Source organism: Lactuca serriola, chromosome 7 (assembly GCF_051521515.1).
Source record: "Lactuca serriola cultivar US96UC23 chromosome 7, Lser_US96UC23_V15, whole genome shotgun sequence".
Classification (NCBI taxonomy): Eukaryota; Viridiplantae; Streptophyta; class Magnoliopsida; order Asterales; family Asteraceae; genus Lactuca; species Lactuca serriola.
In genome coordinates, this window is record NC_136414.1 from 147,586,241 (window position 1) to 147,602,219 (window position 15,979).

The 15,979-nt window shown below is 34.2% G+C and overlaps 1 protein-coding gene, 1 long non-coding RNA gene and 1 pseudogene across 3 annotated transcripts; all 3 read right to left on the reverse strand.

Annotated features, from left to right (window-relative positions):
- Positions 1 to 2,151: 2,151 nt before the first annotated feature.
- On the reverse strand, positions 2,152 to 3,407 carry LOC145061468 (xyloglucan endotransglucosylase protein 1-like; annotated as a pseudogene).
- Positions 3,408 to 9,700: 6,293 nt separating this feature from the next.
- LOC145061154 (xyloglucan endotransglucosylase protein 1-like) lies at positions 9,701 to 10,950 on the reverse strand. Its single transcript, XM_079008553.1, has 3 exons — positions 10,650 to 10,950; positions 10,328 to 10,521; positions 9,701 to 10,236 (listed from the first exon to the last, which is right to left on the reverse strand). The coding sequence occupies exons 1-3, from the start codon at positions 10,920 to 10,922 to the stop codon at positions 9,840 to 9,842; spliced, it is 864 nt and encodes a 287-aa protein (XP_078864679.1). The 5' UTR covers positions 10,923 to 10,950; the 3' UTR covers positions 9,701 to 9,839.
- Positions 10,951 to 12,397: 1,447 nt separating this feature from the next.
- Positions 12,398 to 15,251, reverse strand: LOC145061155 (uncharacterized). Of its 2 annotated transcripts, none has more exons than XR_013687117.1 (6): positions 14,864 to 15,251; positions 14,263 to 14,653; positions 14,067 to 14,142; positions 13,886 to 13,971; positions 13,630 to 13,700; positions 12,398 to 12,726 (listed from the first exon to the last, which is right to left on the reverse strand). It is a non-coding gene; the product is annotated as an uncharacterized LOC145061155 (long non-coding RNA). The 2 variants fall into 2 exon arrangements; XR_013687116.1 differs by having other exon boundaries at positions 13,843 to 13,971.
- Between the last annotated feature and the right edge of the window lie 728 nt (positions 15,252 to 15,979).

A 15,979-nucleotide genomic window follows, 5' to 3' on the forward strand; every position in this document is an offset into this window, starting at 1 on the left:
TCGCTGAGGCTTAGGCGACATCAATGTTCACTCTAGTCTCCAGTAACGACCTGGACTCCGGCAAAGACAGCTGCACAATGGAGGAAAGATTTTAGGCGGCCAAGTCACAGGAGTCATGAGAGAACGAGTGTTAATGAATAAGAAAGAGAGAATAATAAATGATGTGTGTAAAGGACGAGATTTAATGAACCCTATAAACCTAAACATTTTGTAGAGCTGCAAAAAGAAGAAAGGGAGATGCACAACCGCGAAATGTCATTGGGTTTTCTTCGGATGATGTTTGTACAGAAGAAGGAGGAGACGCATCATAGACATCAAAATGACGAATGGGAGGTGATTAGAGAACAAGGCGCCGAGGTTTTTTAATATTTTCGGGTTTTCAACCCACCCCCCCCCCCCCCCCGCTAGTTATTAAAGGATGGGAAACGTGTGTCATTCCTCATGAAAACTTACAAAATGACATGCTTATACGACATACTTTTTTTGATAGGTACCCTCAATGTTGTTTTGTGACATTAATTTTAGGGCACGCAAAAGTTTGTCTCCTAAATGCTTCAAATTTTGGGAGAGCTGAACCCTTGCGTTGAAATAATCCACTAAAGAGGGGGTCCATCACATAGCCATAGTATATTTCCAATGCAATAAAGTTATGTAGTGTCTTTTTTCTTTCATCAAGGGGTATTTTCATGGGTTTGCCTTCGTATCGTGTTCATACCGTTGTATTGAATGATCCCGGATGCTTGCTTTCTTTTCATATAATGCATACAGCTTTGGTTGCTGGTTGGGCCGGTTCTATGGCCCTGTATGAATTAGCAGTTTTTGATCCTTCTGACCCTGTTCTTGATCCAATGTGGAGACAGAATATGTTCGTTACACCCTTCATGACTCGTTTAGGAATAACCAATTCATCGGGTAGTTGGAGTATCACGGGGAGTTTTATGTATCATAAATCATTGTGTGCCATGGTTCGCATGCCATTAAAGTGCTGTTTTTTAGTAGTGATAGTACTTTTTAATCTTTTTAGTACAACTTACACCTAAAGTTACCGAGAAGTCTTTCGTTGTAGCAACTCAGTAATAGGAGCCCTTTCCTTTGTCTTCATAGCGACAATGTGGTTGAAAGAAAGATCAGGCTCCTCAACTCACAATATCCCAGGTGGAAAATAATCAACCAATCTTCTGCCACCTAAACTTAATCTTTGTTAACCACATCTCTCTATAGGCCTTCCTTCTTTCCAACTATCTTTCCAAGTATCTAGAAACCAATTGACGCTTTACATAGATTCAACTTCTGTATCATGATTGCCTTGGAAAACATGTCTACTAGATTCTTAGTACCAAGGATCTTCTTTGGGTTCCGAGTCCAATGGCTAATTGATTGTTTGATAAACCGTTACTTCATCTACACATACTTTGTTCTATCATGAATGATTAGATTCTTTGAAAGGTGAAATGCACTATGGTTTTAATAAAGTAGGACACAGTCTTTTTTTGCCCAAATATATGAAAATTTTCAACCAAATAAGTTCTAAGGATAATTTTTTCAATTTCCATTCATTATGCTTCTATGGTTAATAGATGAATACTCTTTCCAAAGTGTGGATATCCAACTGATGGTTATACCCGCAATGGTATACAAAAACCCTGTTATGGTTTTCCCTAAATATCTAGAACATCTCTTATCTACATCACTGAAGCCTTCTATGACTAGTTTCTTTCTTCTGAAAGGTAAGGTAACCACATAAGTGCTTTTCAAATAGCATAACGACCACTTCATCCCTTCCTAATTTTTTTCTTGTATTTGACATAAACCTGCTACCGCCTCCCACTACATTACAATTTAAGATCTAGTGCATAACGTATCATATATACATGAAGTTACAATTAACTAAGGCATACGAGACTTTAGCCATTTCTTCCACATACAATGTTTCCTATCGAAAACAATGATAGACCTCTAGGATCATTTTTTGTTGTTAATTCTACACATAATGAAGTTTGTATGTAGTGTCGAAAAAAAAAGGATTTTAGAAATTATAATGTTTTTACTAATGACTTTCGATTTTGACCAACTAAACTATATAATTAGATATGAACGAAAAAGATATTTCAATTATTGTAGTGTGCTGTTAGACAATGCGTTTTTAAAGTGTACATGGAATCTTATACTTGTGTATTTATTTGTATTTTCAATTTGAATGTTTACAATGAATCAAAGAATAAATAATCATGAAGATCAGAAATCGATCAATAAAGAATAAAAAATATGGATATCAAGTTAGTAAGCAGGCTTAAAGGAATCTAGAGGTCTTGCATTCCGCTGAAATACCATTGGGAAACCGTTTGCGGTCGTTGCAGTAGTTGTAGATCATGTGCTTGGTTTGCACCCATCGGATCCTATTTCGGCCAGCTGCATCAAGTCCTTGGGTACTCCATGACTGGTCATCATTTATTGAGCTTGTAGATACTGAATTGGGACCAACTTTTTTGGCATTGGCATTGAATTTCCTGTATAACGCGGTGAAAGGCGCATTAGTCCAGTCGGTCTTCACACGCCCACCTTGGGTTGCCCAGTCATCCGCGTTCCACAGGCTGGCATAAACCCTCATGGGTTGGCTCTTGGGAAATGGGACTCCAGCAGCATCATTGTTATTGAACACCCTTACTGGTATGTTATCTATCAAGAAACTGAAGAGACAAAGAGCTTTATATAGGAACAGCAGAAAAACATGAGAAAGGAAGAGAACCAATTAATGTTTATGTTGGATGCGTGACTTACATAATTCTTAGACTGTTCCATACGATGGTATAGGTGTGGAAGGCTGCGGTAGGGTCAAACCAAAGGTGGAACTGCTGTTCTTTGTTTCCTTTCCCTTGTGAATACACATTGGTGTGAATTGTGTAAGGGTTTCCCGTGGAGTTGCCCAAGAACTCGAAGTCGATCTCATCGTGACCCGCACCTTGTGATGACAACTAATGTGATTTAATACAAAGACATGGTTATTATCAGCCTTTAAAAGATTAATACAAATGAGTGATCACAATATATATATTTAATTCAGATATGAAATTCAAGATTGGAACCGATCGATGGTACTCACGTAGAATGTGGTGACGGTGCCAGCAGAATTGCCTGGTACTAGTTTGAGTTGCATGTCGAACCTTCCAAACAGGTACTCGTGCTTCGACTGGAAACCCGATCCAGAGTATTGGTCGAGTGAAAGTGAAAGATCCTGACCTCCATTCAGAATTTTAGCACGTTCACCCCCAAAACTGATGTCCATGTCATCGTAAAAACTCCCTGCTGATGCTGCTACTATTAGAATTGATATTAAAAGAACAACTGCACAAAGATTAGAGTTCGACTTTGCCATTATTGTTTGTATGGAGAGAGAGAGAGAGAGAGAGAGAGAGAGAGAGAGATGTTATGTTTGTGAGAAGTAGTACTGATATCGTTTATATAGAGAGGTGTGGCTGCGTTGACAGTTTTCAATAGGAACCATCCTTGTTACTGAAGGATGTCATGATGGCTAATGGATGCACCAATATCTATTGACGCGTGCCAACTAACATTATTCTTCTGGACAAGGGCAGGAGCGGTGGGTTTTTTTTTCTATACGTCTGGCAAATCAAAAGTAGCAAATTTGTCATATTTGGACCGGTGGTTGACATCATACCTAATATAAATTTGTTTTAATTGTTAATAAGGGAAAATAAAATCCTTAAAACTAATTAAAACTAAAACTAATTATATATCTGTCGGTAAAGGGAACCATCAGCACCGGCGGACTACCAACTGATTAACGATTTAATACATATCGTCGACAAATATATATGAAATCTCGCTAAATTATCAACGTTTTGCCCATTTCGGTGTTAAAACTTATTGATGATACAACTGTATGCAAATTCCCCTAACATCTTCCTTTTCATTTAGTTTTATTACCAAATTCGTCCAATTTATCCAAAAGATTGGTTTCCCTCTCCCTCCTCGGCTTCCCCTTTAAATGAAAACATCACTTGTACGGAATGGAGATTTATATGAAATGGATCAAACTCAACTCTATGTACATTGAATAGAAAAATATGGGAAGGATAGCTACAATATGTTGTTTGAGATTATTTATTTTTGGTTCATTCAGAACATTATTATTATATCATGTACAATTATATTTCTTAACTATCACATTCTTAAAGTTGATTAAAAGTCGGCAAATATTGATTTCTTCGGAGTGGTTGGGATCTTGATTGAGTTCTTGAAATTTAATAGGGAAAGTAAATTTGTGATAGGCTTGAACAAGTACATAGATGTTATAATTTACTGTAGGTGTGAAACCGAAGATGACGTTTGAGGACGAGGACACTCCTTAAAGAGGGTAACTAAGAAATTTACCATTATTTGTTTTTTTGAGTTCTCAAATGTGTTGCAATCTAAAATGCATGTTTATAGGGAATAACAGCAGTTAAAACAATTTGTCTTAGTCATAACCTTGTAATGTTGATAATTGAATATTTATATATGTTATAGATTTTTGTTTCTTAATTTAACGGATTCATTGAAAGAAATCAAGAAAAAAATGGTATCATCAATGGGATGAACATTTATCTACCATGCGAACATAATGGATATCTACACGAGGATTGAAATTATCGTAACAAAACATTACATTAGTCTGAAAACAACATGATATTTAGTGTCAAACCAAAATATAGTAGTTACATATGTCTCATATATATAAATATATACCTATATATCCATTTGTGAAGGGAACCAATAATGATAGACTTCTAATTGATCAACGATTTAGTAAAGATCATAAACAAAGATATATAAAATCCCGCTAATATAGCAAATTTGTACCTGTTTAGGTGTTAACACTTATATGTTGATGTCTATTTGAGCCCAATATGCAATTATTGTATTTCGTTTTAGTTTTCATATTTGCTCGCATGTTCTATAACAAAGTTAAATTCTAGACTATAGTTTTAACACAAATAGTACTTGTTTATCTTTTTAGTACAACTTACACCTAAAGTTATTATGAAGTCTTTCCTTGAAGCCACTCCGCAACAGGAGTCCATGCTTTGTCTCTATAGCGACCATGAAATGGAAAGGAACACCAGACTCCTCAAGTAACAATCTCATCGACAAACACATATGAAATCTCACTAAATTACCAACTTTTTTACCTATTTCGGTGGTAACACTTAATGATGATAAAACCGGATGCAAATTCCCCCAAAGATCTTCTTTTCATTAAGTTTCATTACTAAATTCAATCAGTTAATCTAAAATTGTGATTTCCCTCTCCTTCCTCGGTTTTCCCTTTAAATGAAAGCATCACTTGCACGAATAAGAGATTTATAAGAAATGGATCAAATGCAACTCTACTTGTATTAAATAAAGAAATATAGGAAGGAAACCTACAATTTGTTTTTCAAGATTATTTATTCTTAATTCATTATACTTTATCCATTATTATATTATGTACAATTATATTTTTAGCAATCACATTCTTAATGTTAATTAAAAGTTATCATAAAAAGAAAAGGTTGGGATCTTGACTGATTTCTTGAAATTTGGAAGGGAAAGTAAATTCATCATAGGATTGATGTTGTGACTGCAATTTACTATAGGTGTGAAATTGAAGATGTCGTTTGAGGACGAGGAACCTCTTTAAAGAGGCTACATAAGAAATTACCATTTAATGGTGATAACTGAATATTTATATTTGTTATAGTTTTTTTCTTAAATTTAACGGATTTATTGAAAAAAACCAAGAAAAAAATGGTATCATGAATGGGATGAACATGTATCTACCAGTGAACATAACACATATTTACACGAGAGATTGAAACTATAGTAACAAAACATTAGATTAGTCTCAAAACAACATGATATTTAGTTTCAAACCGACATCTAATAGTTATGCATGTCTCAAATGTATAAATACATACAAGCATTATTAGCTATTCAACGTTGGCTTCCAGTTCATTAAGGATTTAATACAAATCATCGACAAATATATATGAAATCTTCCTGATTTAGCACATTTTTACCCATTTTGGTGTTAAAACTTATATGTTGCAGTCTATTTGAGCCTAATATGCAATTATTGTATTTTTATTAAGTTTTCATTTGTGCTTGCATCTTCTGTAACAAAGTTAAAATTCTGGACCTTAATTTTTAGATAAATACACTAATAGAAAAATATCCTTTAATGACAAGAATTGCGTGTCATAGAAGGATACATATGACACGCAAATGCGTGTCAATGAAGGGCCTATCATAAAGGAAGACCGCACGCATTTATGTGTCGTAACCTTACGACGCGCATTTACGCACACAGTGCGTATCATTAAAGCTCGTGTCATAAAGAAAGACAATTTTAAAGGTTTTAAAAAAATATTTTTTTAAATGGATTTAATAATTTCCAAATTAGATGACAATTATTGTCTCAAAATATAAAATAGCATATCATTAAAAAAAAAAAAAAAAAAAGACAATCCATTTAAAAAGATATAGTATGTCAAATAATAATAATCATTCCCATGTTTAAATAAATGTAATACAAAAACTATTTCATCATATCTTATCAATTCCCCTAACAATACACCATCTCCGATTAAGACTTGTATTCAGACCAATTCACCTACCTCAAACGCAACAATTGAAACATGAGACCCAACCGATCCTTTATATAGTCCCTTTGGTCCATTATCTTTCCATATTAGCCTAGGGACCTCTAAGATTCACATGTGTTTCTTCAATCCATTTTTTGGTCGATTTGATGACACCAAAGTATGCTACACCTATTGCAAGAGATCCAGTTACCCCAGTTGCCTCCTCTCTATAAAAAAAACAATACTCAAAAACTAATAGCAAGTGATATAATACTAAATGAATAAATGTTTGATTCGACTAGAGATTCCATCAATGACAGTCACGTGTGTTTCTCCTTCATTGCTCCAAGATTCTTTTCCACTTTCATTTAATTTACCAAGAGTCCAAATGGTTGCAAATTAAATAAAGCAAGATTATTAAAAAAAAGGTTTCTTATTTCTTTAATGGGTTACATAAAAGTCACCATTTTAGCTTTCATGGATTCATCTTCTAAGTTATCACAACTTTTATTAATACAAATAACATGTATAACAACCTACATAGTTTTATCTTCTATTTCAGGATGGTAATAAAATGGAGAATCGATTTGCTAAATGCATAGTAATACCATACATTTACAAACTCCCCTACAGAAAATTTAGCAAGCAAAAGCAAACATTCCATGAAAATAAACTATCTATAATCTTTTTCGTATTAGAAAGCACAAACCAAAAGGAAAATTAAGAACGCTAACACTAAATCATCAAAAAAAAATCATCAATCTAATTACAAAGTAACAATTGGATTTTGTAACAAATGAAAACAATTTCCAATCATAATCAATATTTCAAACCTAAAAAGTTTAAAAAAATAATATACTTATAAAACGAATAAGTTATTACCAAGTTAGAGAGAGAGAGAGAGAGAGATCCGGTACATTGGAGGCTCGCTGAGGCTTAGGCGACATCAATGTTCACTCTAGTCTCCAGTAACGACCTGGACTCCGGCAAAGACAGCTGCACAATGGAGGAAAGATTTTAGGCGGCCAAGTCACAGGAGTCATGAGAGAACGAGTGTTAATGAATAAGAAAGAGAGAATAATAAATGATGTGTGTAAAGGACGAGATTTAATGAACCCTATAAACCTAAACATTTTGTAGAGCTGCAAAAAGAAGAAAGGGAGATGCACAACCGCGAAATGTCATTGGGTTTTCTTCGGATGATGTTTGTACAGAAGAAGGAGGAGACGCATCATAGACATCAAAATGACGAATGGGAGGTGATTAGAGAACAAGGCGCCGAGGTTTTTTAATATTTTCGGGTTTTCAACCCACCCCCCCCCCCCCCCCGCTAGTTATTAAAGGATGGGAAACGTGTGTCATTCCTCATGAAAACTTACAAAATGACATGCTTATACGACATACTTTTTTTGATAGGTACCCTCAATGTTGTTTTGTGACATTAATTTTAGGGCACGCAAAAGTTTGTCTCCTAAATGCTTCAAATTTTGGGAGAGCTGAACCCTTGCGTTGAAATAATCCACTAAAGAGGGGGTCCATCACATAGCCATAGTATATTTCCAATGCAATAAAGTTATGTAGTGTCTTTTTTCTTTCATCAAGGGGTATTTTCATGGGTTTGCCTTCGTATCGTGTTCATACCGTTGTATTGAATGATCCCGGATGCTTGCTTTCTTTTCATATAATGCATACAGCTTTGGTTGCTGGTTGGGCCGGTTCTATGGCCCTGTATGAATTAGCAGTTTTTGATCCTTCTGACCCTGTTCTTGATCCAATGTGGAGACAGAATATGTTCGTTACACCCTTCATGACTCGTTTAGGAATAACCAATTCATCGGGTAGTTGGAGTATCACGGGGAGTTTTATGTATCATAAATCATTGTGTGCCATGGTTCGCATGCCATTAAAGTGCTGTTTTTTAGTAGTGATAGTACTTTTTAATCTTTTTAGTACAACTTACACCTAAAGTTACCGAGAAGTCTTTCGTTGTAGCAACTCAGTAATAGGAGCCCTTTCCTTTGTCTTCATAGCGACAATGTGGTTGAAAGAAAGATCAGGCTCCTCAACTCACAATATCCCAGGTGGAAAATAATCAACCAATCTTCTGCCACCTAAACTTAATCTTTGTTAACCACATCTCTCTATAGGCCTTCCTTCTTTCCAACTATCTTTCCAAGTATCTAGAAACCAATTGACGCTTTACATAGATTCAACTTCTGTATCATGATTGCCTTGGAAAACATGTCTACTAGATTCTTAGTACCAAGGATCTTCTTTGGGTTCCGAGTCCAATGGCTAATTGATTGTTTGATAAACCGTTACTTCATCTACACATACTTTGTTCTATCATGAATGATTAGATTCTTTGAAAGGTGAAATGCACTATGGTTTTAATAAAGTAGGACACAGTCTTTTTTTGCCCAAATATATGAAAATTTTCAACCAAATAAGTTCTAAGGATAATTTTTTCAATTTCCATTCATTATGCTTCTATGGTTAATAGATGAATACTCTTTCCAAAGTGTGGATATCCAACTGATGGTTATACCCGCAATGGTATACAAAAACCCTGTTATGGTTTTCCCTAAATATCTAGAACATCTCTTATCTACATCACTGAAGCCTTCTATGACTAGTTTCTTTCTTCTGAAAGGTAAGGTAACCACATAAGTGCTTTTCAAATAGCATAACGACCACTTCATCCCTTCCTAATTTTTTTCTTGTATTTGACATAAACCTGCTACCGCCTCCCACTACATTACAATTTAAGATCTAGTGCATAACGTATCATATATACATGAAGTTACAATTAACTAAGGCATACGAGACTTTAGCCATTTCTTCCACATACAATGTTTCCTATCGAAAACAATGATAGACCTCTAGGATCATTTTTTGTTGTTAATTCTACACATAATGAAGTTTGTATGTAGTGTCGAAAAAAAAAGGATTTTAGAAATTATAATGTTTTTACTAATGACTTTCGATTTTGACCAACTAAACTATATAATTAGATATGAACGAAAAAGATATTTCAATTATTGTAGTGTGCTGTTAGACAATGCGTTTTTAAAGTGTACATGGAATCTTATACTTGTGTATTTATTTGTATTTTCAATTTGAATGTTTACAATGAATCAAAGAATAAATAATCATGAAGATCAGAAATCGATCAATAAAGAATAAAAAATATGGATATCAAGTTAGTAAGCAGGCTTAAAGGAATCTAGAGGTCTTGCATTCCGCTGAAATACCATTGGGAAACCGTTTGCGGTCGTTGCAGTAGTTGTAGATCATGTGCTTGGTTTGCACCCATCGGATCCTATTTCGGCCAGCTGCATCAAGTCCTTGGGTACTCCATGACTGGTCATCATTTATTGAGCTTGTAGATACTGAATTGGGACCAACTTTTTTGGCATTGGCATTGAATTTCCTGTATAACGCGGTGAAAGGCGCATTAGTCCAGTCGGTCTTCACACGCCCACCTTGGGTTGCCCAGTCATCCGCGTTCCACAGGCTGGCATAAACCCTCATGGGTTGGCTCTTGGGAAATGGGACTCCAGCAGCATCATTGTTATTGAACACCCTTACTGGTATGTTATCTATCAAGAAACTGAAGAGACAAAGAGCTTTATATAGGAACAGCAGAAAAACATGAGAAAGGAAGAGAACCAATTAATGTTTATGTTGGATGCGTGACTTACATAATTCTTAGACTGTTCCATACGATGGTATAGGTGTGGAAGGCTGCGGTAGGGTCAAACCAAAGGTGGAACTGCTGTTCTTTGTTTCCTTTCCCTTGTGAATACACATTGGTGTGAATTGTGTAAGGGTTTCCCGTGGAGTTGCCCAAGAACTCGAAGTCGATCTCATCGTGACCCGCACCTTGTGATGACAACTAATGTGATTTAATACAAAGACATGGTTATTATCAGCCTTTAAAAGATTAATACAAATGAGTGATCACAATATATATATTTAATTCAGATATGAAATTCAAGATTGGAACCGATCGATGGTACTCACGTAGAATGTGGTGACGGTGCCAGCAGAATTGCCTGGTACTAGTTTGAGTTGCATGTCGAACCTTCCAAACAGGTACTCGTGCTTCGACTGGAAACCCGATCCAGAGTATTGGTCGAGTGAAAGTGAAAGATCCTGACCTCCATTCAGAATTTTAGCACGTTCACCCCCAAAACTGATGTCCATGTCATCGTAAAAACTCCCTGCTGATACTGCTACTATTAGAATTGATATTAAAAGAACAACTGCACAAAGATTAGAGTTCGACTTTGCCATTATTGTTTGTATGGAGAGAGAGAGAGAGAGAGAGAGAGAGATGTTATGTTTGTGAGAAGTAGTACTGATATCGTTTATATAGAGAGGTGTGGCTGCGTTGACAGTTTTCAATAGGAACCATCCTTGTTACTGAAGGATGTCATGATGGCTAATGGATGCACCAATATCTATTGACGCGTGCCAACTAACATTATTCTTCTGGACAAGGGCAGGAGCGGTGGGTTTTTTTTTCTATACGTCTGGCAAATCAAAAGTAGCAAATTTGTCATATTTGGACCGGTGGTTGACATCATACCTAATATAAATTTGTTTTAATTGTTAATAAGGGAAAATAAAATCCTTAAAACTAATTAAAACTAAAACTAATTATATATCTGTCGGTAAAGGGAACCATCAGCACCGGCGGACTACCAACTGATTAACGATTTAATACATATCGTCGACAAATATATATGAAATCTCGCTAAATTATCAACGTTTTGCCCATTTCGGTGTTAAAACTTATTGATGATACAACTGTATGCAAATTCCCCTAACATCTTCCTTTTCATTTAGTTTTATTACCAAATTCGTCCAATTTATCCAAAAGATTGGTTTCCCTCTCCCTCCTCGGCTTCCCCTTTAAATGAAAACATCACTTGTACGGAATGGAGATTTATATGAAATGGATCAAACTCAACTCTATGTACATTGAATAGAAAAATATGGGAAGGATAGCTACAATATGTTGTTTGAGATTATTTATTTTTGGTTCATTCAGAACATTATTATTATATCATGTACAATTATATTTCTTAACTATCACATTCTTAAAGTTGATTAAAAGTCGGCAAATATTGATTTCTTCGGAGTGGTTGGGATCTTGATTGAGTTCTTGAAATTTAATAGGGAAAGTAAATTTGTGATAGGCTTGAACAAGTACATAGATGTTATAATTTACTGTAGGTGTGAAACCGAAGATGACGTTTGAGGACGAGGACACTCCTTAAAGAGGGTAACTAAGAAATTTACCATTATTTGTTTTTTTGAGTTCTTAAATGTGTTGCAATCTAAAATGCATGTTTATAGGGAATAACAGCAGTTAAAACAATTTGTCTTAGTCATAACCTTGTAATGTTGATAATTGAATATTTATATATGTTATAGATTTTTGTTTCTTAATTTAACGGATTCATTGAAAGAAATCAAGAAAAAAATGGTATCATGAATGGGATGAACATTTATCTACCATGCGAACATAATGGATATATAAATGAGGATTGAAATTATCGTAACAAAACATTACATTAGTCTGAAAACAACATGATATTTAGTGTCAAACCGAAATCTAGTAGTTACATATGTCTTATATCTATAAATATATACCTATATATCCATCAGTGAAGGGAACCAATAATGATAGACTTCTAATTGATCAACGATTTAGTAAAGATCATAAACAAACTACTACAAAACAGCACATAAGACTCGCCATATAGGACCCGGTTTTTGAAAAAACCGGGTTATATAGTGCAAAAACCGGGCTTTATATTGAAAATCATGGTATGTCACGGTTTATAGTAAAGAACCGGGTTATATGTTCGCTATTACAAATGAGCGCGAAGGCACACCATAAGATCCGGTTGTTTAAAAAACCGGGTTCTAAAATACAAAAACCGGAATTAAAAGGATAAACTTTATAAGACCCGTTTTTCATTAAGAAACCGGGATCTATTGTGAAACTAAAAAATCTAAACCCGTTTTTCAGCAACCGGGTTTTTTTGTAGCTTAGCAAAACTTGGCACCTTTTGAACCTATTCCTTATCTGCAACACCAAAGAAAATTAATTAGGAGATTTAAAGGTTAAACCTTATCAAACAGGTAAAAACCAGATAAAACTATCGATCATATATTAATTTTAAAGCTAACTTTTAAGATTATCACTAAAAAGCAAATAAGATTATCAGATGAAAACCACTTTCTGAAAAAGATAATAATAAAAATAACAAACAAGATTATCACGTTAGACAAATCATGAAACAAAATCTATATTTTTTAACTTTATCAAATAATGATAACATAATTTTCATTACTTTAGGGAATTGGTTAGTTTATTGCTATATATCATAGTTATTCCACCATGAACCCATACACCCATAAAGAAGCTCAGAGGACGAGAAGAAACTAGAATCTGTTTTGTATGTATCTGTTACTTTTAATAGTATTACACTTCATCTGCAATTCCACTACATTAAAGATGACATATGTTGACACAGATTTTATTGTTAACTTATAACAGGTAGAAAAACAAGACAAGCCACATAAACGAGAAGGGGATTGTAAGCTACAACAGAAGTATTCTTATTCCTTAGTTATTGGTACGTATTTCTAATTGTAGTGTTTATCAACAGCTTTACATTTGTTGATTTGTTGAAATTCCAATGAATTAAAAATAGCATATTTGGACACAAAAATAAAAATTTGTTTATGTATGCAGAAAAGTTGAGACCTCAGATCATGAATGGTGGGAAAGTGTAAACTACGATACAATTACTATTCTTTTTTTAAGTCTTGGTATGTATTCGTAATCCTATTGTTTGCTTTTATTAGCTTTACCATTTTCTGTATAATATGTGATTAGTTGGTTTTGGAAATATAAATATTGTTTTCAATAAACATAAATTTATGAGAAGTAAAGGGAAGCAAAAAAAGTAGTAATCCTTATTACCTGCAAAAAGGTGATAGTATGATAGTAGGACGAAAATCTCCTTGTGATATGGAACTTAAGGTTAAGAGAGCCTATAATATAACCAATCACACAACAAATACAGATAAGAACATGTACATAATACTAATTCAAGAAGCTACTTTAACAACATTAGAAAGCAAAAGATTCATAGTGAACTCTGAGTCCGAAGTTAAGATTGCAGATATGCATTACACTATAGTGTTCATATTTTCTTCCAAAAGTGGCTTGAGTATACCCGCATTACTCTTGGTTTGGGAACTTTTTGTGCTAGTATTTCCCATCTGTATCAGAGTAGGTTTTCATTGTATGACACAAGGCATTCTGCAACACAAAAACAAGATACTTATATTACTACTTGTATATCACTGCCAAATAATTATAAAATTAAAAAAAAAAAAATAGGGAGAGAGAGTTGCCTGTGCATCTTCAGTCATTGAATTTGCATCATCAAGGATGATAATCTTAAAAGGTGGGCAAGGATAACCATAACACCTGCATCACAATATTAATCAAACTGTGGCTATGATATGATAGAATAAAAGTCAAATAAAACTCATATGAGAGAGGTACTCAGAAAGTAATAAAAGAAGGTAAACTATATTTGAGTTACACCTTGTATACCCTTGATGCCCAGAACCAACAGCAACTGCAACAAAATTCTTAATTTTAGATATTGTATACACTGATTCCACACTCATAACTATCATTCAGCTCAAGAACCCTGCATTTGTACAGTTCCTGACTGTAAAACCAAATAAACAGCACTAAATGACAATTAACAATACCTAAAATTCCCAAGCAGATCTTATTAAATTTAGGGCGGATTTTTTCATGACATTCTTTTACTAATGTTCATCAGTCAAACTAGCTAACAAGAAAATTACCAGAAAGAAACTAAAACAAACAAAAAAAAAAGTTCAAATATATAGTGCTGCTTAACAATGGCGAGGGCAGTGGTAGTTTTGCCGGTTCCAGGTATGTCATTAAAAAGCATGTGTGGACACTGCACCAACAAATCAACTCAACTCAATAACAGAGATCATGAAAAATCTTGGATTTTTAGTTTCAATAGCGCAATAGATGAGAAAACTAATATCAATTTCGAGTTGAAATGACCACGTTTGAAAGTCATGGATAGATAGATCGAAAATTCTCTCGAAATTGAAATAGAAAACACTAAAAATATTTTTTGAATAATACAAGCGGCTTTTACATTTGCGGTCTCGAGCGTCTTGGTGAGGACTCGGAACATCTTGGTGAGCAACATCTTTGACTCGCCTGGGTCGGCTGGAATACTGATTTTACACGCATACATACAACAAAACATAAATCAGCTGATAGGAAACAAAAAACAAAGAGAGATAGTTGTTATTTCTCTCCCCAAGGTCGAGATCTCTTCAGCAATGGCGGCCTCCCCTCTCACGCTCTAATTTTCCCACACTTTTGTTTTTGTTTGAGGAGGAAAAGTAGTAAATATGAATAGGTTAAGTTCTAGTTATACAAAGTAACAGGGAATCGGCTGTTTTGGGGGAAAAATCCCCCACGAGATCATTACTGTGGGAGGTTTTGAAGTTGGGGAAGAGATCTGAAGATGAAGATGAGATATGTGTTTGTTTCGGACATTTAACAGAGATGAGAAAGACGCGGGAAAACAAAGAAAGTATTCCCGCTAAATATTTTATTTTTTATTTATGCATTCTATTTTTTAAGGGTATTTTTTTATTTATATGCATTCTATTTTCTAAAGGTATTTTTATCTCTCTATCAATTTTTATGAATTATTATTAAGTCTAACATACCAAAAATATGAGTAAATAATTTGTTTTATTATTAAAACTAAATCGAAATAATAAATAGTAACAAGTTGTTTAATTATCTTATTTATGTTAATTGATTAATCGTGTTTTTTTATCATCATATTTAATCCAATAATAATGATAATAATAATTTATTTTACTACCTAATTTGTTATATTACTTGATTTATTGTTCGTTTTAACATTACAAGAATATTAATCTAACTTAGGAAATAATATATTTTTATTACTGACAAGCACTCGATACTATTTTTTAATAGGAATATTGTATTAGGTATGTTACATATGCCTTTGGATCCATTGGTTGTCCTACATGCATGCTACTAATATATACTACGTGTAATGACAGATGGATCGTAGTTACTGGATGTATGGAATTAAACGTTCATGCGATGAATATTTGGCGTGTTTGAGTGGTTTTCTTAAAGTTGCAGAGGAGAATCGGGTGAATAAAGGAGAAAACTACATATGGTGTCCTTGTGTAGATTGTCAGAATTGTTGTATGTACACTGA

What these genes read in the sequence shown, in the direction of transcription:
- LOC145061154 (XM_079008553.1), bottom strand. Translation starts at nt 10,922, where the DNA reads ATGGCAAAGTCGAACTCTAATCTTTGTGCAGTTGTTCTTTTAATATCA. An exon ending in GCACCGTCACCACATTCTAC is followed by an intron (nt 10,522 to 10,649) that starts GTGAGTACCATC and finishes AAATCACATTAG; the next exon opens with TTGTCATCACAAGGTGCGGG. An exon ending in TGGAACAGTCTAAGAATTAT is followed by an intron (nt 10,237 to 10,327) that starts GTAAGTCACGCA and finishes TTGTCTCTTCAG; the next exon opens with TTTCTTGATAGATAACATAC.